The following is a 23,235-nucleotide window of genomic DNA, read 5'->3' as shown; positions in this document are numbered from 1 at the left end:
CTCCACTGGGGAATCAGAGTTCTGTTGTCAGAAAACCCTGCCCTGCTTCTCGAAGGAGAATCGGGACCCTCACCCTTCTCTCCGTCAGTCCTCCCTGGTGGGTATAGCATCAGGTTTGGAAAGGCCTCGCAGAGCATCCAGAGAATGGCGAATGAAGCCAGTTAGACGACATTCAGTTCTCCGCATGAAAAGGTCATCGGTGCAGGGGCTCCCATGTTAGGAACCCCGGCTGAAAACTCCCAACAGACTGATCTGTGGGAAATTCGGGGAAATGTTTAGAGATCATTTGATGTGTGTGCCACACAGTGCTCCAAGTGAGAGGTGGCATGAAGGATGGAAATTGGGTAATACCACGTGGGCCATGGGCCTGGAAGCTCAGGACACACACCCACCCGTGAGTGTGCATGTACACATGCATGCTAGGATGTGCAGGGGATGGAGATCACAATGGACCAGTTGATAAAATAAACATGGAGGGCTCAGGAGGAGAGAAGGCAACCCTGTCTAGGGTGACCGCCTGTTTCCAAAATGCCTCCAGGGGAGTCATCTTTAGTGGACACAGTGGTTTGGTGGAGGGACGGCTTAGGTGGAAGATGATGAGATGTGGGTGGACCCCAGAAGGGTTAGTCCTCCATAGGGTGCGTAGCTTCGGTAGCAGTCTGTGTAGGGAGGGCTCTGAGGCTGCAGGGGCAGCTTTGTTTTGCTGTATTCTGCCCTAAGTCAAAGGCTGAGGTTTTATTTAAGAGAAAAGTCCCTGAACAGCCACGGTGCTCCCTCTTGGCAGTCCTTCCAAGAATCACCTTCACATGAGGCTGAGAGAGGGAGCTGCAGCTGTGTCTTAGACTGAAAGAACTCAGCCCAGCTACTATGGAGCTTGGAGTGGACTGGCAGAAGCTCCCTCCTCTTTCCACCCACCCCACGCCTTCACCAGCCTCCGACAGAATGAGTCCATATTGCACACAAAATAAAGAGTGAAGAGAGAGAGAAGGAAACAAATCCACTCTGCTCTTTTGGGGCAAAATGCTTTGATGCCTCCTCAGCCTCTTGATTCCAACCCCCAATTCAGAGCTTCTCTGACCACACACATCAGTGTCTTTATCAGGTCCTGCTGCCCTTGAAGAGTCCCCAGCTAGGGGGAAGCAATGGGTGATGTCTTGTCTCTGTCTCCCTGGTGGCAATTGCAGCATCAGCAGATGACAAAGGGAGCCACTCCAGAGAGCCCCTTCCAGTATTCACTTAGCCTTCCTCCTGGTTGCTAGGAAACGAGCCGCCAACAGCTCGGGAGGCAGGAGGGGAGCGCAGCTCTTTGCCAGGTCCTGATGATGCAGGTGCCCAAGAAATCATCCGCTGGAGCCACCCCAGGCACTGGGGCAGACAGGTGGATGTTAGAGTGGACAGGAAATGGGAAGGTAGCCAGATGGATCAGTGGATAGAGTGGTGGCTCTTGTGCAGATCTGAGTTCAAATCTTCATTCAGACATTGACTGACTGGGCTATGCGACTCTGGGCACATCACTTTCCCTCAGTTTCTTTACCTCAAAAAGGGGATAACAGCAGCACTTTCCCATTAGGGTTTCTTTTTTTTTTAAATTTTGATTTAATTGATTAAGAGAATTTTTCCATGGTTACATGATTCATGTTCTTTCCTTCCCCTCCTCCCATCCCCATCCTGTAGCCAATGCCTATTAGGGGGGTCTCATGAAGACTCAGAAAATAACCCCTGTAAATCAGTGTCTGCATGCCCCCTGTCCTTGGGGGTCATGGCAGGGGGGAAGAAGGGGCACAGGGCTCTGCGCTTCCTCTGGCTTTGGACAGGAGCCTTCATTTCTCTCTACTCCCCTTTCTGCAGGTTTATCTCTACGAATACAACACACTTTCAAAGCCTGTGGACAAGCCCCGGCAGTGTCTTCCATATGCCACTATAACGGTCAAATTTCTTGGTCAGAAAGCAGAAAGTGGGCCAACTATCACCTCCTTGCGGTTTCTCTCTGCGGGCTTTCCCAAGTGGTCTGGTAAGCTCCAGTGTGCCCCAGTTGGTTTTTCCCTCTTAGTGGGCCGTTGGGAGGCTGAGCCATGGTAAAGCTGTGAGAGCTTACCTGAAAATACCGAAGGGAAGTCAGGATGCAGGGGGAGGAAGTGATGGTCACACAATGCACGTTGACGTTCTGTCTTTGTCTTTGGTATTTTGGGCGTCACTCTGGGAAGTCTTGACAGTCAGCAAGACCCTAGATCCAGCCTGTGCCCATTTCCAGGGTTGGGCAGCTCCAGCCTGCCTCTTGCCTTCTGGAATCTCCCTGAGGACCACCCAAGAAGTTGGGATAAACTGTTCCGTAAAGACTTTAGAGGAGACAGCCACCATGTCTAAGGTGGCGATCGCCTGGTCTTGCCCTTTGCTCAGTGTCTTCTCTTTGTGTGGGGCCTTTAGGAGGTCTCTGGGAGGGTGTTCATGGTTGTTCCTTCCAGGTTCCTGGGGTGGGGGTGGGGGGTCTTTATTTACTTCATGGCTGAGGAAAGAGTAGAGACCTCAAACACTTGGCTTGACTCCTTCCTCTGCCTATGTCTCATGGTGGGACCACAGAAGGACTCTGCTTCTAGGACACTGGAACCTTCTTTCTTTTTTTTAAACAAACATCCACCTCCAGTTGCTTTACTGGCTAGACTAGGCCTATGGAGGCCTCCCCCACTCTCAAATTCTGTGCCTGGAGGGCTAGCAGGTACCAATTAGGGAGGGGAAAAAAAGCAATAAATCTCCAGAAGGGTCCTGCCCCACCAAGAAAAGTCCAACCCAAGATCTAAAATCAGCCTACAAACATCTGCTGAAGGGGCTCCTCTGTGCTAGGTGCTGCAGGTAAAAGCAGAAAACTAGAAAGGTGAGCAAGAGCCTATCATCAGGGCCTGTTGGTAAAAGCGACATGGTCCAGAAATGATGGCTGGAGGATGTGGAGAGACCTAGGAAGACTTCTGGGAAATGAGGCCCAGCAAAGGAAGCAGAAGCAGACTGAGAGTGACCGGCAGGGCATGAGGCTTGGCCCAGAGAGAGCTGTCCTCAAGGTTTGTGGCCTGCTTGTCTCTAGCAAGATCAGTGAGGAAGAGGAATGCAGGGTGGCTGGAGGGCTGAGTGGATTTAGAACCAGGCCTGGAGAGGGGAGTTCCTAGGTTGTAAGGAAATTCTGTAGAGATATAAGGACCCTAAGTAAGTGCCTGTGGGGCTCAGAGGACCTGGCTTTCACCCTTTCTCAGATATCTTCAGAGAGTTGGACCATGGACAAATCACTTCAGCTCCACAAGCCTCAGTTTCCTCATCTGTGAAATGACATGTTACTCTCTTCTTAGGCATCATTTTTACTTCCCTTCCATGTTGACCTGGGTGGAGAGATGAGAGAATTAAAATGGAGCAATTCCATTATGGACACGTTTATTTAAGCTGGACCCTCTACCTGGAGCTCTCTCCCTTTTTGTTGGAATCCCCAGTTCCCTTCAGGGCTTGGGTTAAACCCTGCTTCCTACACAAGGGACCTCTCCGATTCCCCACCAGAATGCCTATTTCCCCCAAATAATGACTGTAATTGAGTCCAGATCTAGTTTCCATTTCCTCACTTGCACACCACTTGTTCCCCCTTTATGCTTTGTCTTTGTGTCTGCAGGCCCTAGCACAGAGGAGACTCCTCAGCAGTGATTTTAGATCTTGTGCTGGGTTTTTTAGTGGGGCAGGAGCATGGGAAGAGGTACTTGCTCCCTTCTGTGCATTTACCACGTATCTCTCCCTAATTGGTACCTGCTAGCCCTCCAGGCACAGAATTTAAGAGTAGGGGGAAGCCTCCATAGACTCAGTTCAGCCATCCTCTGCAAGGAGTCCCCAATATCCTAGTGTGGACAGACCCCAAGAAGAGAGGAGCCCATCTTCTGTCTAAGCCGCCTGCTCTGCTTTGGGCACCACTACGAGGATGCCATGGCCCTGAGGGAGGCAGGGAAGAACAGAACAGATGGAGTCCCTCCTCCATGTGATAGCCCTTTGGTCCATGCTGCCCCCCCCCAGGCTCTTGTGATTTGGATTCAAGGACCTTCCTAGTCCCCATTGCCCTCTTTTCAGGAACCTCCTGTTTGTCAGTATCCCCCTTCTACTGGCTTCCCACGCCTGCCTGGACCAGGGCTTCTGACAGAGTCTTTGTGGAATAGAGAATGCATCCCATACTGGTCACTCATACTGAGCTGGAGCCCCCTAAGAATCCCAGATCCTTTTCTTAACAATTGTTGTACAACACACACCCTCCTTTTAAGACTGAAGTTGATTTTTTGTACTTAAAAGTAAGACTTATACACTTGTCTCTACTGAATTTCAGCTTCCAAGATTCAGCCCAGTATTCCAGCCTGTCAGGATCTTCCAGCATCCTGGCTCTGTCCTCCAGGTGTTTGCTCTGTCACTCATGGATCTCTGCTTTTCTGGAAGTCATTGATCCAAACGTTCAGTGACCCACGGCCAAGCACAGTCCCCTGGGGTGCACCCCTAGAGACCCCCAGCTCCATTGACACTGATCCATTTGTAGCTCCTCCAAGCCCAGGCATCCCATGAGATCTGAATTCATCCCTTTGTGTTCCCACATTGGCTACATATCAGCGGCATTGCCATGTTCTTGCAGAAGTTTTAATAAACTAGAGGTACCCTCAATCCAGTTTAAAAATCCTGCTATGGGAGAAAATGAAGTCAGTCTGGCATGACCTGTTCAAGGGGAGGCCAGATGCTGGTGGTCCAGTCATGTCGGACTCCTCATGACCCCATGTGGGGCTTTTCTGGCAAAGATCCCAGAGTGCTTTAAGACTGACTGACAGGCTAAGGGACTTGTCCAGGGTCACATAGCTAGGGAGGATCTGGAGGCAGTAAATTTCCTGACTCCAGGCTCAGCACTCTATCCACTGAGCCATGTAGCTGCCTTGAGGTCTGGTTAGTTCTCTGTAATCCTTGAATGATTTCCCAGGTGTTCCCTCACTCACCCTCTCTTTAATGAGAGGATGCCAAGCTTACAGGTAGGCGAGGTCTATGACCTCCTTCCCTTTTCTAATTTAAAAATTCTTGATCAGAGCAACAAAACTTTCCAGGCAATTGTATACCCAGGGATTGAGGGGTTTTTATTTCACTGGTGTAGGGAACTTCTGGTGGGAAAACTCCCTCCCTCTCCCAATGGAAATCAACAACTTTTACCATTTTAGAAAGTGGCCAAGAGCAGAGAGAGGTCAAGTAATTTGGCCAGTCACTCAGGCAAGATGTGGGAAAGGTTGGATTTGAACCCTCATCCTTTTGGCTTAGACCACCAGCTCAGGCATCTGTTCTTAGCAGGTTTCCCTTCAGTGCGTCCTTCATGGGTTTGAATCCAAAGCCCTTAAATTCAAATTTTTGATACTTGGAATACTCTATCAGACACCCATTGGTGCTGCTGCCAGCCTTTTCCCCGCTGCCTTTCTACTGGGCTAGAAAACCTTTTCAAGCTTCTCCACAATATCCTTCACCACTGATGATATAGGACATTTGACAGTCAACATTCATTCATTGAGCACTTACTGTAGGCCAGGCACTGTGCCAGTGTTGGGGCTATAAAGACAGACAAAAATATGGTCCCCTCTTCAAAGAGTTCATTCTAAAGGGAGACTATGCAAAAAAAGATTATACAATCTCTTCACCTGCATATGTACATAGCCGCACACTTATAGGTAAGTTCTTGGAGAAAAGGTCAACAGAGCTGGTAGCTGGTAATCTCAGAGGGGACTTCCTGGCAGCTCAGAGGAAGAGGAAAGCCCTCCAGCAGAAAGGGGATTGAAATGGGTCTTGAAGGAAGCTAGGCGGGGCTGGGAGCTAGAGACCAGAGGAGCAAAAAGATTCTAAGCACCAGGGACAGTGGGTGAAAATGCCCAGAGGATGAGAGATTTGAATAGGAAGAGTCAAGTGAGAAATTATCCAAGCACATATATATTTAGTATGCCATCTCTAATAGCAAGTGGGTTGGAGTAAGATGGTCTCTAGAATCCTTGCTGGCCTTCAGAACGTTCTTAGAATTTCAACTAAGGGAAACAATTTTCACATCGATATTTTCTTTTTTCTAACTCTCAACAGAAAAAAGGGGCTCTTTGAATAACTGTACCATTGCCAAAAGGATCGGGAAGGGGAAAGATGCCACTGTCATCTACGAGCATTTCCCAAAGCCTACAGATTCCTCAGCTCAGGACAGCTGCTCCTGTAATGCAGAGATGAATCCTGATATATCTTCTCCCTGTGGAAGCGTACAGAATAACAGCTTCTTTGCTGTAGACACCCCAGATAGCCAAAACGACTATAATTTAACAGAAAACCACAACCTATCTCAAGTGCAAACAATTGAGGCTAACCCGCCCCTCCTAGCCAGTGTGGGTGCCACTCAAAATGTGAATGGTGACCTGTTGATAAACTTGAATTACCTTGAAAAATTCTTCAACACCCTTTCTGCTGCAGTCACTTTTCCTAACAGTGTTGGCACCAGCACCGTGACAACCTCCAAGCTCATCAAGGACCCCAGGCTGCTGAGAAGAGGAGTACCCCATGACCAAGCCAATCCTGAGTCAGGCTCCCAAGAGACTTTGCCATTAGAGAGCAGGGAAGAATACCCTGATTCACAAATGAATTCTTTGCCATCCCTGCCCATGGCTGCTGCCCTCCCCCCTGGTGCCATCCCTGGTGAGCCCATGGCACTCAATCTGGGCTCCCCTCATCCTGAGGGTTTGTCCCATGACGCTGCTTTGAAAGGCGTTTTGTCTCAGAACTGTGACTGCAGGGCTATCCATGAGGTTGTCATGGATGATCCAAAAGAAGACCAACATCATACTGATCTTCAGGTGCCTCTTCCCTATGCTTCCAAAGAAGTCATTCCAGAGCATGATAACCGGGAATATATTGACAAAGAAATGGATAGCTCAAGCGAGATGAACAAAATACTTCTTCCAGTTAAGAAACAAGCCAGAGGAAAGTGCATTTCAGAGATGAATCACTTTCCTAGAAAGGGCATGCCAATGGATACCAATTCAGAGAGTCTTAGTAACCTTGTAAGCCAGGAATCGCAGCCTGATGACCTCAAAATTGTCCATGAAATACTTCAACCATCCTCTCCAGGACTTCTCCAGGTTCAGAAAGAAACCAGAAATAAATACAATCAGGGTACTCAAAATGTGAAAAGCTTGAACACAGATACAGAAAACCATTCCCAACAAGGCAAAAATAAGTACTGCAAGAAGAAAGAGAATTATGACTCTACTCACGGAGAAAAGAGTAGCTCAAGAGAATGTTGTGTCTCTTATGAAAAGCATAAGGTTTTGATTTTATCCCACCAAGACAGCAATGATTGTAAAAAACCTAGGAACCAGGGGACAGTAACTATTCCAATGCGACCTTCCACATCTCGAGAGCAAGAAAGGAAACACATACCTTGGAAATCAGAAAATAGTTACCCAGTACTAAGTACACAGAAATCTTCCAAAAATTGCCTTGAAGAGTGGTTGAAATGTGAACGAATGTATATTGATAAATACTTTTCCAAACCTCCAAAAGTAACAGAACTAAAAATGGAAAGTCTGCATCTGACACCCATTAGCATGAAGGCCAATGTTTCCCAGGAGATGGACATCATTGTTCAGACCAAAGAAAAGCCAAATGATTTGATTAATTTGGCACTTGACACGGAAGTGTCACATTCCAAGGTGATCAGAGATGGGAGTGAGAAATACTTGGGTGTTAGTGAAGGAAATGAAAATGGACTGTTGTCCCCAGAAGACCCACATAAAGATGGCAAAATGGATGTCTGCCTTGCTGAAGAGGCAGACCAGAGTCAAGTTTGCCCTATGTTCTGCGACCCAGTGTTTGGAGATGACAATATCGCTTTTCCTGATTTGAATGTTTATTTTCAAGAACAGGAATTAAGGAATGAAGAACATAATGGCTCACATCCTAAAGAAGAGGGGAGAGAGAGTCTTTCTACAGAAAAAAATAAAATGGAAAATATTTATGTAAATGAGAAGCAAATTGTTTATATGGAGGAAAACTGCACCACAATGGTCAATAATGAGAGAGATATCAAGAATTTGGGCAGGTCAGAAGTTATACATTCTGAAAAGTTTTCTTCAGTATTTAATTTCACCTGGAAAAAAAGCTACATGCCTTTAGAAACTGCCCTGGTTGAAAATGAAAGCAGAGTTATCCCGGGGAGTCAAAGAGGGATACTTTTCAGTCACAAAAGGAAGCTGATGCCACTGACTTCCACAACCACGTTGTCAGAGTCCACAAGTTCCTCAGCAGCCTGTGTGTGCAAAAACTCTGGCGCCAACATGCCCATCCCTGCTGCTCTGACACCAGAGTTCAGGCACGAGTTTGAAGACAACCAAAGGAACTTCCAAGGAATAGCCCAAGCCATCCAGAGCCCCAGTTTTGGAGCATGTGGGAGAAATATATTTGGGGAACATCAAAATGATGCAAACTATGGCAGAGCCAGTGAAGCCCATACGCAGCCAACTATTAGTGAGGACCAAGGGGTCCTGCCTCCTCAGGATCTGGACTTTAACAATGAGATTGAAGTGGAATTTGAACAATGTGAAGGCTCTTTCCTGCAACTACAAGGCACAGCCATCCATGGAAATCTGCCTACTGATGAAATGAGCTCTGTGTACCAACTCCTAGAATCTCGTATAGACTGGGAAAATCTACTTGGAAGCCAGAAGCCCTCAGAGATTTCCAAAAGCACTTGGCCACAGGAGGATGGAAGCCAATGTTTCCTTAAGGAATGCAGTTGCATTTATTCTTGGACCCAGAAAAACCATCGGGATCTCTTAAGTCCAGTGGTGGTTCCTGATTTACAAGTTGAAATTACAAATATCATTCAGACAAGGTTCACCCTTTCTCAAGAGCCACTAGCAATGCAAGGTGAGGTGCTGGTGTGCCCCACACCGGATACTGAAGAGGCAGAAATGAATGCTGTGTGGAAAGAATTAGAATCTATGGCCGATGCTCCCCAGTTCACCTGTGAAAACACAGACTCTCCCAGCCAAGGTGAGCTTTTCATGGACATATGGCCAGAGGCATCTGAACTTAACAGGAATCTGGTCATTTCCCCACCTCCTGAGTCATCAGCAGTTCACAAAGCATGTTCCCCTCAACCTGCTGCTACTTCTAAAGCCACACAGGATGATAGGCCCTGCCCCTTGGCAAAGCTAACGGCTGTCCATAACAAAGCTCCAAGAGGAAAGGACACGAGATCCAAAAACAGCAGACGGAAACAGTCACTGTCCTCCTTCAAGGACAAAATCATACAAAGGAGAAACTTCAGATATCCAGAGCCTTATGGAGTAACCAGAAAGACATCTCATCACCAGTCATCTGAACAGTTTTCTTCTTTGTCTGAGGGACGGATCAGGACCTTTTCACAGTCGGAAAGGTACATCAGAAGCGTTCTGAACGTCCTCTACAGTGAAGCATCTTTGTGCAAGAGCAAACGTCTGTCCCGAAAACTAAACCGAGCTGTTCTCCATTTAAAGAAAGCCCACAGAAGGGTTCACCGATCCTTGCAGCTCATCACAAAAGTCAGGGAGAAAAAGAGAAAGAGTCCCTTGCCGAAATCCTATGAGGTCATACGTAATAGTTTGTGGGAATGTTGTGACTTGGAAGGTTATAACTTTCTGACAGAAAGGAGGTATTACTCGAGGCATTATTGGCAGAAGAGAAAAAATGACAAACGGGAAGAGAAGAGATCTGAAAGACTGCAAGTGGTTGGGTCTCGGACCTCTTTCCCACACCACCAGGGTTACAGCAGCAGCAGTAGCAGGGACCAGGGAGTCCGGAGGTCATTTTCCATAGAAGGTCCATCCACCAAGGCATCTAGAAGTCGAGTGAGCACCCCGAGAAGCACCACTCTTCACAGACCACATCACTCCAAGTCTCGGGGCTCAGCATCAAGCAGGAGCAGTGGGAAAGGCCCCAAAAGAGGGGCTGACTGCCAGCTCTCCAAAGGACAGCAAAAAGCTTTCCCTTCTCATCATTCTGATGATGTCAACTCCAGGGAGGCTCCCACAGGAACCCATTCTACTCCACCTACAATGGAAAGAAATGGGGAGTTTTGCAGTGACTTTGGGGGAAATGACCTTCCCCTTGATACCAATAAACCAAATGTAGGAGGCAATAATGAAACTGACTCCCAAGAGAATCCTGATATATCCATTTCAGCCTTAAAATCAGGCACAGAACACTGTTTCAATGTAGATGTCTCTAAAACAGATCAGCTGAGGTGGCCTATGGGTCCCCCAGAATTGGAAGGTTACCTTCCTGCAGAAAAGTCACTAGCACTCACAAGAAGCTTGAATCCAAGCATGGGTTCGGAACACTTGGTTAGGGCCTCTGGTGATCTGGCTCCCTGGACAAGTCAAGAGGGAGAGAGTATGTTCTTAGATTTATCCGGCATCTCTGTTGAAAATAAAGAGGCCGAATGGTGGACTCTCCACTCCAAGAGGCAGCCAACTGTCGTTGGGCTTGCACCCTGCTCTCCATCTCTACAGCAAGAGGAGCCACAACTTCAAGATGATGGAGAGGATTCTTTAGATACGATTTGGGGCCCTTGCAAAAATTACCTTCACAGAGGGGATAGGGAGGAAGGAAGTGATACTGAAAATACCCGAGAGGGGCCTGTACCACCTGAGAAAAATAAAAATTGTATGAACTATGCTGTCGATGTCCTTTTAAATAACATCTCTTTGGAGAACATGAGGCATTCCTTATCACAAAAATCCAGAGTAAAGGAAAAGGTGAAAAAAAGATGGAAAAAACAAGTAGAAAGGGAACAACAGGGAGAAAAGCCAGTAGAACACTCAAGTGTTTTAACAGAACTTTGTGAAAAATCTCCCATCCAGATAGAAGACCAAGGTAAACAGGGCCAGGGCTTAGACAGTTCTGTGGTGACTGCCTCCTGGAGGAAGACGACCCCCAGTCAGCTGGCCAGGACCAAGGAAAAGGAGGGCGGAGGGCAGATGGAAGCTGAGGATGGGCCAACCCTCTCCACCATTACACCACAAGCCACAATGCTGGGTGATCCTGCAATCAGGAAGAAAGTCCCCCAGACCCGTGTCAGGAAAATGCACTCAAGGATTCCTGAGGCTGAACCTACTCGGCAGCCACCTCCCACAAGTGAATTAGAGGCTCGGCCGGAGGAGGACCCTCCAACACTCATCTTGAAACTGTCAAGAATTCTGCAAAAGGCAGATGAGGCGTCCACTCTGAAGAGTTTACAAGAACAAATCGACACATGTCAAGCAGTTCTTCCTTTATTCATTGAAGCTTTTGAAAGAAAACAAAAATGTTCCTTTAAACATATACTGATTTCTCGGGAGCTGCTGGTAGAAGGGAATGGTTGGAATAATTGTAAACACCACCTCCACCCACAAGCGGTAGATTCCCTGGTAGAACTCCAAATGATGATGGAAACCATACAGTTCATTGAGAACAAGAAAGGTCTGTTGGGCAGTAAGCCCACCTTCCGAAGTCTGCTGTGGTATGATGCTTCCCTGTATGGGGAGCTGCTCCGTGGGAATCAGGGCTACCAGCAGCAGGCCTGCCTCTACCCTGCTTTTCAAGACCGACTTAGGTACAACGCCTTCAGCGAATTACAGCACTACCATGACCAACTGATCAAACTCTTAGAAGTGGCCAAGAATAAGAACAAATCCTACTATGTCATCTTAAAATACAAAAGGCAGATTAAAGAGTGTGAAGATGTCATGAAACACAGCTCTAACTTCAATTTCTCTCTTTCTGCACCGTTCACCTGTGGGGTTAATTTTGGAGATAATTTAGAAGATCTAGAAAGTTTAAGAAAAAGCACTTTGGAACTCATCAGTAACCAGGATCATTTCCTTAGAGTTCAGTCTTGTTCTGGGAAGCAGGATCATCTCTGGATCATCATGGAAATGATCTCTTCCAAGATGCACTTTATAAAAAACTCTGAATCTGTTGGCATGAAGATATCTCTCTATGGCCTGGAACACATCTTTTTTGATGCTGCTAAAAGTCTCGTTTGGAAAGAGAGGGGCCTATCAGTTATCAAAAAAGACTCTCCTGAGAAGAGGAAGGAAGAACTACTCAGATTTAATGAGTGTGCCCTTAACAAGCTTCAGCAGATCTATGAGACTGTGGAGGCTAACAGCAAAGCAGAATGTGCTTCCATGGGTTTGCTTGAGGAAACTGTTGATACTCCCAGTAAGCACTGTGACTGCATAGATGGAGAGGATAAGCCTAGCTGGGAAAATTTCAGGTTTAGTGATACTCTTTTTCCTCTCTCAGATATGTGCCAAGTTGGAGAAATAATAAACCAAGCAGGATCTGCTGACCTGAAACAATTACAGGAACTGACAGCAAGATGCACGGGCCATTTAGAGACCTTAAAGAAATGCTTCCAGATTCTGCAGGAGGCCGCTGTGGATAGTGTCTTGATCACAGAAGACAACGTGTTAGACCTGGTCAAGAAGCATCGCCAAGAGTCAGTCATCCTGAAACCTGAAGCTGTTGAGATGTACATCGAAGTGGTTATGCTCTCTGAAACAATTCACTTCCTGAAAAATGTCATGGCCAAAAAACTGGACAAACCAAGGTTTCGGGGGATGTTGTGGTTTGATTTGTCTCTCCTTTCTGAGTTGATAGAAAACCAAGAAAAAATAGCTTCCTTCTTGTTTCTCAAAGAAAATGCAGCAGGCTGCCTATGGGAAGCCGTGGAATCGGCCATATTGGAACTGAAAAGCGAGGTGGCTGTCATCTGTGAGTACCCTGAAGGGACCAATTCCTCTTATGCACTCCAGCTACTGACCAGAGAACTCTTGGAACTCTCTGAAATAAGGACATTCCTGGAACAGGCCACCCTACCCATGGCCACATATGTGGACCTGGTGCCTTATACCTTGACTGTAAATTATGGCACGACCCTTTCTGAACTCGAGCACAATTACGAGTTGTTTGCTGTATTGTTGAAAAACCTCACTTTGGCTTCCCAGAAAGATCTGGGGAAGATGGCCCATGTCATGAGAGTCATGAAGACCATTGAATATCTGAAGGTCTCCTGTGCCAAAATGGGATGGTGTGAGCTCTCTCTTCTCACCTGCCAAATGTTCACCAATGCGGAGAAAGCCCTCCAGTGGAAAAAAGAGCAGACCAGAGGAGACCATGAGACGAAGCCCAGAATGGTCACCAAGAAACTGGGGGCTGCTTGGAGACAGCTTCTGTCTCCCTCTGGCTTACCCCACAAAGGTCCAACTGTCTCCAAAAAACGAGCTTTCACTTTAGCTCTTTGTGAAAGTGGTCAGGAGCAACTCAAGAGTCCTGATCTACCAAATTGCAAAAAACCAAAGGTAAGCATTTCTTAAAGTCTCAAATGAAACCTCCTCTTGGGAGCCTTCCCTTCCTTGCCTCTTCCCCTCTTCCATTTCTCCCAGCACTTTTCCTGGGTTTCCTTTGCACTTAACACAGCACCCCTTTTCTTTCAGGCATTTATGTGCTCATCTTTCCCCTGCCATTAGACTCTAAGCTTCCTGAGAGCATACCTTGGTGGTTTATTTCTCTGTGAAGTGCCCTGCATAAGCTCCTACATGGAAATTCTTTAGGTTCAGCCAGAATAAATGGAAAAGGGACCTCAGGCTGCCATTCTTTTCCACAATTTAAATACTGCAAATTCCAGGAAGCTGAGGAAGAAGCTCTTCCCTGTTGCTTGACAACACTGCCCGCTGATACTTCCTGGATCAGAAGCCATTGCTCTTCATTTGTCCCAGAGAAAGGATGAAGAAGCACGTCCTTCCTCATCCCTGGGCAGATCCTGGTGAGGGAGGGCTCAGGCACACGGGCCCAGAGCCTGTGCAAAGTGTGAAGCCAGTGAAGGAGGAGAGAATGGCTCTCCAGAGCTTGGAAGGAGCTATTTTTGACACCCCTCTTCAGTTCTTTCCTGCTTTGTCAAGGCCTGTTGAGATCCATTTAGGTCTGGAGTCCAACTGTTGCTGAAAATCCTGGCTTCCCAGCTCTTTCACCGAGTTTGCAGGCTCTTGTCAGTGACTCCCGCTGTGTACGAGGCCCAAGAGATGAGGAAAACCAAAGCGTAGCCATCACTGCTCTCAAGGAGCTTACATCTAAAGGAGAGAAAACAGCCTAGCGCATATACAGAAAAGGGCAGCTAGGTGGCTCCATGGCTAGAGATTCAGGCCTAGAGATGGGAGGTCCTGGGTTCAAAGGTGACCTCAGACCCTTCCTAACTGGGTACCCCTGGGCACGTCACCTAACCCCCATCGTCTAGCCTTGTCATTCTTTTGTCTTGGCATTGTTGCCGAGACAAAAGATAAGGGTGGAAAAAAAATTAATGGACTCGGTGAATGTTTATTCAGTACCTACTATGTGTCAGGTACAGTGCTACCTGGGGAGGGCAGGGACAGGCAGAGAATAGCCCCTGGCCTCAAAAAGTCTCCTTTGCAATGAGACGGTGCAGAAATATTTTGGTACACACAGAAGAGAGGGGTAGGGGACAATACCGTAGAGACGGCTCTGGACGACTCGCTTTGGTAGTGGAGTGGGAATGGCCTGTGCCATCCAGGGAGAGGTCAGCAGGCTCCAGGCAGGGTGGCCACAGAGCTCTGGGGAGGGGGCGGGGCTGATCTTAAGACAGGCTTGCCAAAATGTAGCAGACTCTAGCTGCCTCGTTTGGGTTCCTCTAGGTCTCACCACAGAGCAGCGATCGTCCAGCCACGGAGGTGGAGAAAGGCCTGGAGCGGGAGAGGTACGTGAGCAGAGGCAGAGCCCAGGCACCCACAAGTCTGCGGGAAGGCCAAGAACTTGCTTCCTGAAGACAGCCTGGGAGCTGCTCTAGGGGCACCCCCTCCCTGGTGGTGCCCTGCCAGACCCAGGATCTGGGGGATGGGCTTCCCCCGGCCATCTCTTCCTTGGGCTCTCGCTCTCCAGTTCTTAGAAATGAGTGTTCGGAATGGGCTTTCATGGGCTCCCTCCACGTCTCTGCCCCACGCAGGCCTGGAAGCACCTCTGCTCTTTGGGCCAGTCACCGCACTCCAGTGCTATGCCTCAGTTTCCTCACTGTAAAAGAAGGGGGTCAGAATGCTGCTCTCAAGGACTCTCCCCCACTGCCGGCTCGAAGGCTGCAAGCTTATGAGAGTCAGAGAGGCCTCCCTGGGACAGAACCCAGTAGAATTCCTGTGCCAGGGGACCGTGTCTCCGAATGCAGAAACTAAGGCCCAGAGGGATGAGGGTAAAAAGAGCAGATCCTGGGCGCCATCAAGGACTCGTGGCAGAGGGGGGGGATGTCTCCTGGAGCCTCCCCCTCGAGTGTGCCAGGCTCACCGTCTCTGCGCACTTGGGGGACAGCAGCTACCCCAGGGAGGAGCCTGTCCCCAGGCCGAGCAGCCGCTTTGGGGGCGACTTGGCAAGCAGGGAATAGGGTCACACCGGTGCTCTCGTTCACATTCCTGATGCCTCTTCAGGCCCCCAGGCCCTCATGTCTGTGTGGGGGACAATGTGTCTGGAGGTGGGGGTGGCACTGGGGACAGGGGGAGCGGAGGGGGGGCATGGGTGGCTCTTGGCAAATCCCCGTATCTCAAGGTCTTCGTTTTCTCATCTCAGGGAGAAGGTGGCTGATGAGGGAGGCCCCCTGGGCCTTGTCCCCCCTCCCCATCTGAGCCAGACCGGGAAGTGGCCCCACGATGTGCCCGTGCAGGGGGCTCCAGGGCCCAGCTGCCTGCTCCTCCTGCAAGGCCCCACCAGAGACGGCCTCCCAGGCGGCACAGCCGGGCCACAGGAAAGCGCAGCGGGAACTCGAGGGAGAGGCCTGCCCAGAAGCCTGATTAAGAGAAGCTGGTCTGAGGGGGCCCTTCCCAACCCCCCAGGCCTTCCTCTCCAGACCTCGAAAGCCTCTCTCGGTCCCTGTCTAAGGCAAGGACCAGACGCCCCACAGGCTGCACCCATTTTGGCAGGTGCCAACTCCCATAGCGAAGCCAATCTCCATTCTGCCACCGCAACAGAGGGCTCAACCTTCCTCCATCCGGACCACGAGAGGTTCCCTGGCCCGGGCATGGTCCTGCCGGGCCACGTGGCTGTTGTCATTCAGCCCAGCTGTCTGGGTGCCTCTGAATTACTGTCCACTCAGAACAGACTTCTGGGCCCCCCAGGGCCCCCCCAGCCAGGCCAGAGGCCCGAGCCCCCAAGCCAGCGGGCCCCTGGGGCACCCGGGGTGTGCCCCTTCTCCTTGCAGCTGCCGCCACAGCAGCCTGAAAGCGGGCTGGGGGTATTCGTGCCAGCCTCTGGGGGCTGCTGGAATGGCCACTCCCAGCAGAACCCCCCAGATCCTCAGGTTTGGGGCCCCTCCTACACCTCCTTCTACCCTTCCTATTCTTGGTGTGTGTACCACTACTGCACCAGTGGCGGCTGCAGCGGGGGCAGCTCTGTCACCCACACCTACCAGGGCATGGCATCCTATGAGGGCCAGCCTCCCCCTCAGGCTATGGCCAGGCCGCCCGTCTATCACTTTCCCTCTGGGCCGCTTGGCCATTCTGGCCCCGGGGACCCTCAGAGGAGCGGCTTTGGACAGCCACTGCCCATGCAGGGCATGGGTGCCTCCCACCACGGCCCACTCCCCTGCCCTGCCGCATGGCCACCCTTTGTTGCCACCACCTGCGCGTCCAGCCAGGGACTGCCACAGGTCTCCTACCCCTGCCAGTTCAGCCCAGGCTTGTTTCCAGGAGGGACCTGCACTTGTGGTGAGTACTGTGAGGTGAGAGTGCCCCAGCCGCGTGTCCTCGGTGCCAGCTCTCTCAGGGAGAAGCGTCCACTGCTGGAGTCTTGGCAGAGCTCAGTCCTGAGCAGGGCTGGCCTGCAGCAGGGCAGGAGTGTTCCCCGAGGGCATGGGGGAGAGGAGTGGCGTAGGTCAGCTCCTGCCCTGTTCCAAGGCTGGAGGAGGGAGATGGGGCCCAGGCCTTCTCACCCCCTTTGTGTGTATTCTAAAGTGGGATCACCTGCAGAGCTCTGGACCTAATTAGGAAAACCTACCTTCAACGTCTGCCTCTGCCACGTCTCCTGGGCAGGTCCCCTTACCTCGGCTTGCCCCCATTTCCTCATCTGTAAAATGGGCATCATAACCACCCCCGCCTCCCAGGGTGCTTCTGAGGATCAAATGAGATGAGCCATATGAGGACCAGCCGTATCCTCATTCCCATCCAGCCCTGAGGGACAGGCCCTTGGAAAGAGTCTGGGCCAGACACAAGAGCTTGGAGTGGCCCGGGCCTTAAGGGGCACCCTCCGAGGCAGCTCCAGACCAGGGCCGCCTAGTCAGGGCTTAGCCTTGCCTTTCTGAGGGGCGGGCGGAAAAGAGGGCCAAGACAGAGCCCCTGGCACAGCCCTCCCTTCCCTTCAGATTCGTGCGTGAAACCAAAGGAAACTTGTGGTCTGTGTCAGCATCAAGCCGCCTCCTTCTCCACATGCCATCATCCATTCCCTACAGGCTGGACCCTCGGTCTCTTCTCCGTTTTAAAAATGCTCCAACAACCTTGTTTCTTTGGTTACTCCATCCCCGGGGACTCTCTGAGCCCTCCCCAGCACCCTTCCTTCATGGAAAGCCAAAGAAAAAGCCTTCCTATTGGATAAGCCTAGGCCAGCTTGAATCGAGCAGGGTCCCTGAGCACCTTCTCCAGAGGCCCTCCCCTCATCGAGCCATTGGGCCCCCAAAGCCTTTCAGGAGGGTTGTCATCCCTGTATAAACGCGGCTGCCTTCTCCCCACGTCAGCTGCTAGAAATCTTTCCAAGTTGGTCTGAATCCGGCCTCCCTTTTGTCCTGTCATCCGTGAGCACACAGGAGGGTGCCATGGCATCCACGAGGAGCCATTTGATTAGCCGTTCTCCACAGGCACCCTCTCGGTTTCCAGACCTTTGCCTCCACAGAAACACCAGCCGGACTTTAACCCTGAAAACTCCCAGCCATCCCTGGCTCATATGCCTCCTCTCGCTCTGACAGGAGTCACGGTATCTGGGGTGCCCAGGGAGGGAAGTGGCTGGGGCCTCCCAGGAGGCTCCGAGTCTTGATGGGATGGGACTGGATAGGGCAGCAGCAAGATTCTATTGGGTGCACCTCCGGTCTGAAGAATGGATTCTGTAACCTGCATGGCCGTCGGAGAGCACTCCATCTCCAGAAAGTAGGCACCTGCATGGAAAGCCATGCCCTGGATGGGGACAGTTTGGCAGGCAGAGAGAGTTTCTATAAAAGACTCAAAGTGAAAGAAACCCAAGGGTGAGAGTGTCAGTCTAGTGAGGTTCTTCCTCCCTCAGCCCAAAGAAGCATCATCCTGATGGGGGAGGTGGGCTGTCTGGACAGCGGTTGATGATCTTGCTCTTTCTCCATCTCTTTTTCTGCCTCGGTCCCTCCCCTTCTCCCCTTTCTGTCTCTGACCCTCTGACAAGTCTTTCTCTTTCTGCCTGGTTCTCTTTTTGTTTCTCTCCCCCCACCTCCACCCCCATCTCTGTCTCTCAGCCTCTCTTTTCTGTCTCTGGTTCTCTGTCAGTCTCCAACTGTCTCTTTCTCTGTCTTTCTCTTTGTTTTTCTCCCTTTCCTCTTCTCTCCCTCTCTGTGCCTATCTCCATCTTTATCTCTCCATTTCTCTCCCTCGTACTTTGTCTCTCTTTTTGTCTCCGTTTCTTTTCCCATTTTTCTCTCCTCTGCATCTATCTCTCTCCTAAGATTTTCATTTCCCTTGCTGACCGCTTATCCTAAAGAAGGTGGAGAATACTCCTTATTCTGAATCTGATAAGTGGAGACTGTGGGAACCATGGAAAACAGCAGCCACCCCCATTAGAATGCTCATGATAGTCAGTACTAGGATGCCAGGCCGTAGGGTACATCCTCTCGATTTTAGGAGGGCAGATATCAAGGCAAAACCGTCCCGTGGTCTGAGACCTCCAGAACTCTTGACTATGCTGGGCCCAGTGAAGAAGGAAAAAGAAAAGCCAAGTAAGAACCTGCTGTGGCCCTGAAAAGGAGGTGCCCATCTCCTGAGGCAGATGGCCCCGTGTTAGTGATGTTGACCCTTCACCTTTCTCTTGCCGATCTGAGATGTGCAGCTTTCTAACACTAGCACTAGTCTTATTATTACGGTGGTGGTTGTGTGTTGTTATTACTACACCCTGGCTTTTCAGAGGAGCTCACAAGGCTCAAGAGACGGTGTGAGTAGCCTGTGGTCACACAGCCATGGTGGAATTGAAAAATGGATCTCCCGACTCCCAAGTCAATGCCCTTTTCAGTGGACCAAGCTATTTCAGGGGCGCTCCGGCTTCTTTTAAAGACGTTATGAGATGGCAGTGAAGGCTGGACCACGCCAGACCCTGAAAGAGCCATAGAGTTTACTGCTGAGCTGTCCTCAATTAGCTTTGAGGAGGCATGGAAGGCCTCCCACAAGATAAGCATCTCAGCTGTCAAGAAAGGAATGAGCGTGGATTCTCTTCTTGGTTGTTCCTCCTCTCACGTCCCGGCATCCTTTTACAACGGATCCGTAAAGAAACAGTTTATGAACATTAGGAAGAAGTTGCACTTGGGCATTGCGTTTCCTTATTTAACAGTATTGCGATGCTAACATTGTTGGAGACTTCCATAGGAAATCTCTGGCTAGAGCCCCAATACCTCACCCAGCATCTTTGTCGAAGAAAGGGAGATGTGTGAGCCGGATGACTGTATAGTTAGGTGCGCCTAGAACTGAGCAAATGACTGAGCCCAAAGGGCTGTTCCTAGTGAACCCAGGGATGGCCTGCCCTCGGAGAGCCGCCGCTGGCCTCTGGTGCGCTACCATTTTATCACTGAACTAACAGATAAAGGCACAGTTATCGGGTCCATACATTCGATGGCATAATCTAGATCCAGAAAGGCCTTACTGCTCCAGAGCATAGGCTGAATGGAAGTCAAGTCCCAAGTCACTGTGTAAGGAAATGTCCAGGAAGCCCCTTCTGAAGAAAGCCACAGCTGGGCAGGGGGCTCCGCTGCTGGGCATGATCAGCAAGGGCACTGGGCACTCGTGAGGCAGGCAGGCGTCTCGCATGGCTCCTTCGCCCTCCTCCGGTCCCCCCTGCAGCAGGGGGTTCACTTCTAAATCTCGGATCATCTGGGGGCACCGAGGGGGGCATCCCTTACACCCTAGAAGGAGCTTTTAATGCTAGAGTGAATGTTGGGCTCCGGGGTCAGTCTAGGGCATGGCCGCCTTTCATATCTACCTCGATACGCCGAGTTTCTTTCTGGGCTGAGGCAAGGCTGACACAGTGTAATTATGCCTGTGTTTGCTCAGCACTTGGCGTAGTTGCCGGCCCCGTTTTAGATGCTTTATACCTGCTGCACAGCCAGGTCCCAGTGTAGTCCAAGTCGGCTCCTCCCTGCAAAGATAACTACTGGATCCAGAAGCAGAGGGCCAGAGCCTGGGCTGCCAGCTGATCCTCGGCCCCGCCGATCCTTGCTTTAGGTTGGGCTAAGACAGTCTGTAGCGTCCCTTCCCACAGTAGACCTTAGAGGACACAGATCCTTTACCCTGGCGTCCTGCTCCCAGGGAGGGAGGCACAGTTAGACTGGACCTCCCCTCCCCCTTTATTCTGACAGAACTCGACTCCCCAGAGTCCTTAACTGACAGTAACAGAATCTCAGGGCGCGCTGCCTATGGGTGGGCTGCCCCAGGACCTGGATCAAAGTCGAGGTGGATGGAGGTTGTGTCATATCCATGCATGACCCCAGCCGGAGAGGATAGCCAACTCCCTGGAGACTCCGTCAAGGATGGGAAGTGTCCCCTCTGCCTACAGCAGCAGTTCTCAAAGTGTGCTCGGGGGTCCCCACGGCCCTTTCGGGGGGTTCACAAAGTCAGAATTTTCCCTAACGATACGAAGGTGTCCTTATTTCTAACAATTGTAACTACTGACATGACCTACAAGAGCCCTTTGAGAGGTCCTCTGGAAGTTTTGTGAGGAGAAGGGAGGCCTGACATGAGTTTGAAAGCTCAGGCGATGGTGAGCATCTAACAAGATAACGTTTGGTAGGAATAAAGAAATATAACGTCTTTCAGCTTAGCTCAAAAGTGCCAGTTGGACAAGATGGCTAAGCTTGTTTGTTTGAAAAACACACTTGGAATCTCTCCATGAGTGCTCAGGAGGGACTAGCCTCTGGTACGAGGGCTGCCTGGCCTCTTCCATCTCTCACCCAAGTCTCTCTTGTGGCCCTAACAAGGGGGAGCATGGGCAGTGGCCCACACCCCATAAATCCTCTGGGCACATAGGCCCAGCTGACGGTAACTGACGGTCCTCGGACCCATTGGTGTCCTAGGGGAGCCTGGGAAGACTCCCTCTGGCCCAAGAGATGGATGAGCCATGAACATCCCCAGTCTCCCAGGCCGTTGCCTGTCGTCCTGACCTTTGTCTTGCCCCTGGACTTCTATACTTGGGAAGAGCTCACTCATTGATTGTGTAACCCCACCTTACTTCAATTCAGTCCACAAGCAAGCCAAGACATCGTCTCCTGATGTCATGGTCGTCTTCAAAAATGAAGGATGAAACTTAATTGTTGGTGTGACATGGTAGCCTCCGCAACTTACACGCCTGAGGAGATAGATGATGGCACTCCTGTCCTGGGCACTGGTCAGCAGATCACTTCTGGAGGGCAGGATGACTCTGTGGGAAGGACACTAGTACATAAGAGAGAGAGAAACACTGAGATGAGGAAGGGGCTTTGAACCTTTGAATGCTTTGAGCATTGGCGAAGGAACTTTGGTTGTTGACTTTAGAGAATAGAAGATTCGGAGAGGATGTGATCATTGTCCCCAAGAAGTTGAAGGACTACTGTGGCATAGACAAGAGATCAAATTTGTTCTGTTTGACCCTGAAGTGGACAGGATCAGGAACTATGGGTGGAAGAAGACAAGAGGCACCCTGAGGCTTGAAGTCAGGAAAAGAGCTCATTGACAATTAAAACTCATTATAAATGAAATGGGTGACCTTTTGGGGGAGTTAGTAAGCATCCCTTCATTGGAGATCTTCAAGCAAAGGCTGACTAACTCCCTGTCAGGTCCCACAGGGTGGTGAGATCCTTTTCTAAGTACTGGTTGTACTAGATGGCTGCTGAGGTCCTTTTCAACTCTGAAATTCTATAGTTCTGTGAGTTGAAGGGTTAGTCTTTTTGCATATAGATAGCACAATCCAATTTAATCAATATTCTTTAAATTCAAAGTCTCAGTTGATCAAAACACCAAGTGACTTGGACCTATATATCATCATGGCAGCAATGCTGCTATAAAGAGTCAGACCTTTGCTCCAGTAGTTTAATGAGATTTAGCTCATAACAAGTACCACACTAATTTAGAGAAGTCACAGTCCTCCTCTACCCCCTTTGGATTTTGATTCTGCTCTTCAAGATGTAGCCCTATGAACCATTTGTTGTCTTCCTCATTTTATTCTGGTCAGGAAGCATTTTTCTTCCACTTGGTTTTTCCTGTGTGGCTGATTGCTGCCCTTTCTTGAGTGAGTGGGTCACAGATAATAAAGTACTTTTGTATTTTCCAGGCACACAGTTCTTTGTTTTGTTTTTTTAATTAGCCTGGTGACAGTGGGAAAATAAATTGCAGTCAGAGGATCTGGGTTTGAATTTCAGCTCTGCTCTTTGCAACTTGTGTATGACCTTGGGCGAGTCTCTTGAGCCTCTGGGTCCAAGTTTCTTCCTCTGCAGCTGAATAAGTCAGCCTCTAAGGCCTGTTACTAAACGATCTAAAACGAAAACCCTAGATTTAAGACCCTGAGATCTCCACAGGGTTCTCTTCAACTCAGGGCCAGGTTAGAGCAGAAGCCATTGACCACTGGGAGACCCTTCCCTGATTGTTACCCACAGCTCATCTGAGATAGCAGATGGTGCAAGGAGGAATTGATGGTTCTCACATGTGTACCTTTTCTTGACCCTATGAAAATACGTCCCTCTGTTTTTCTCCTTAATGCAATGGGAGCAGCTGGATAAATCGGGCTTCATGTGTGAGCTGCTCCTTCTCAGGCTGAGGTGTCTGTGGCTTATTTGAAATTTCATTTTGGAATTTAATTCACGATTGCATCATTAACCATTACAAGCCATTGTACAAATTTACAACCCAGTTCTTTCATCTTCCTTAGCAACGAAGGCAGTCCAAAATAAGTTATTTCAACATTTCTCAA

General features: G+C 49.8%; 1 protein-coding gene and 1 long non-coding RNA gene across 10 annotated transcripts in view; one reads left to right on the top strand and one right to left on the bottom strand.

The window, feature by feature from the left end:
• TEX15 (testis expressed 15, meiosis and synapsis associated) overlaps positions 1–23,235 on the top strand; it is a 50,924-nt gene that overhangs the window by 23,073 nt on the left and 4,616 nt on the right. For 5 of the 9 annotated variants that reach the window (XM_056803718.1, XM_056803719.1, XM_056803717.1 and 2 more), the window contains 4 exons: positions 1,849–2,011; positions 6,103–13,391; positions 14,739–14,800; positions 15,655–22,606. In XM_056803718.1, the coding sequence (XP_056659696.1) occupies positions 1,849–2,011; positions 6,103–13,391; positions 14,739–14,800; positions 15,655–17,062 (8,922 nt within the window). In that variant the 3' untranslated portion in view covers positions 17,063–22,606. Of the gene's footprint in view, positions 1–1,848; positions 2,012–6,102; positions 13,392–14,738; positions 14,801–15,654; positions 22,607–23,235 lie in introns of those variants that run through there. The other 4 variants (XR_008913145.1, XR_008913146.1, XR_008913147.1 and 1 more) reach the window with 4 other exon arrangements.
• On the bottom strand, positions 11,301–15,736 carry LOC130455188 (uncharacterized). Its single transcript, XR_008913150.1, has 2 exons — positions 14,556–15,736; positions 11,301–14,159 (listed from the first exon to the last, which is right to left on the bottom strand). It is a non-coding gene; the product is annotated as an uncharacterized LOC130455188 (long non-coding RNA).

The sequence above is a fragment of the Monodelphis domestica genome, chromosome 6 (genome assembly GCF_027887165.1).
Source record: "Monodelphis domestica isolate mMonDom1 chromosome 6, mMonDom1.pri, whole genome shotgun sequence".
Taxonomy (NCBI): Eukaryota; Metazoa; Chordata; class Mammalia; order Didelphimorphia; family Didelphidae; genus Monodelphis; species Monodelphis domestica.
This window is presented reverse-complemented; position numbering and strand designations above follow the sequence as displayed.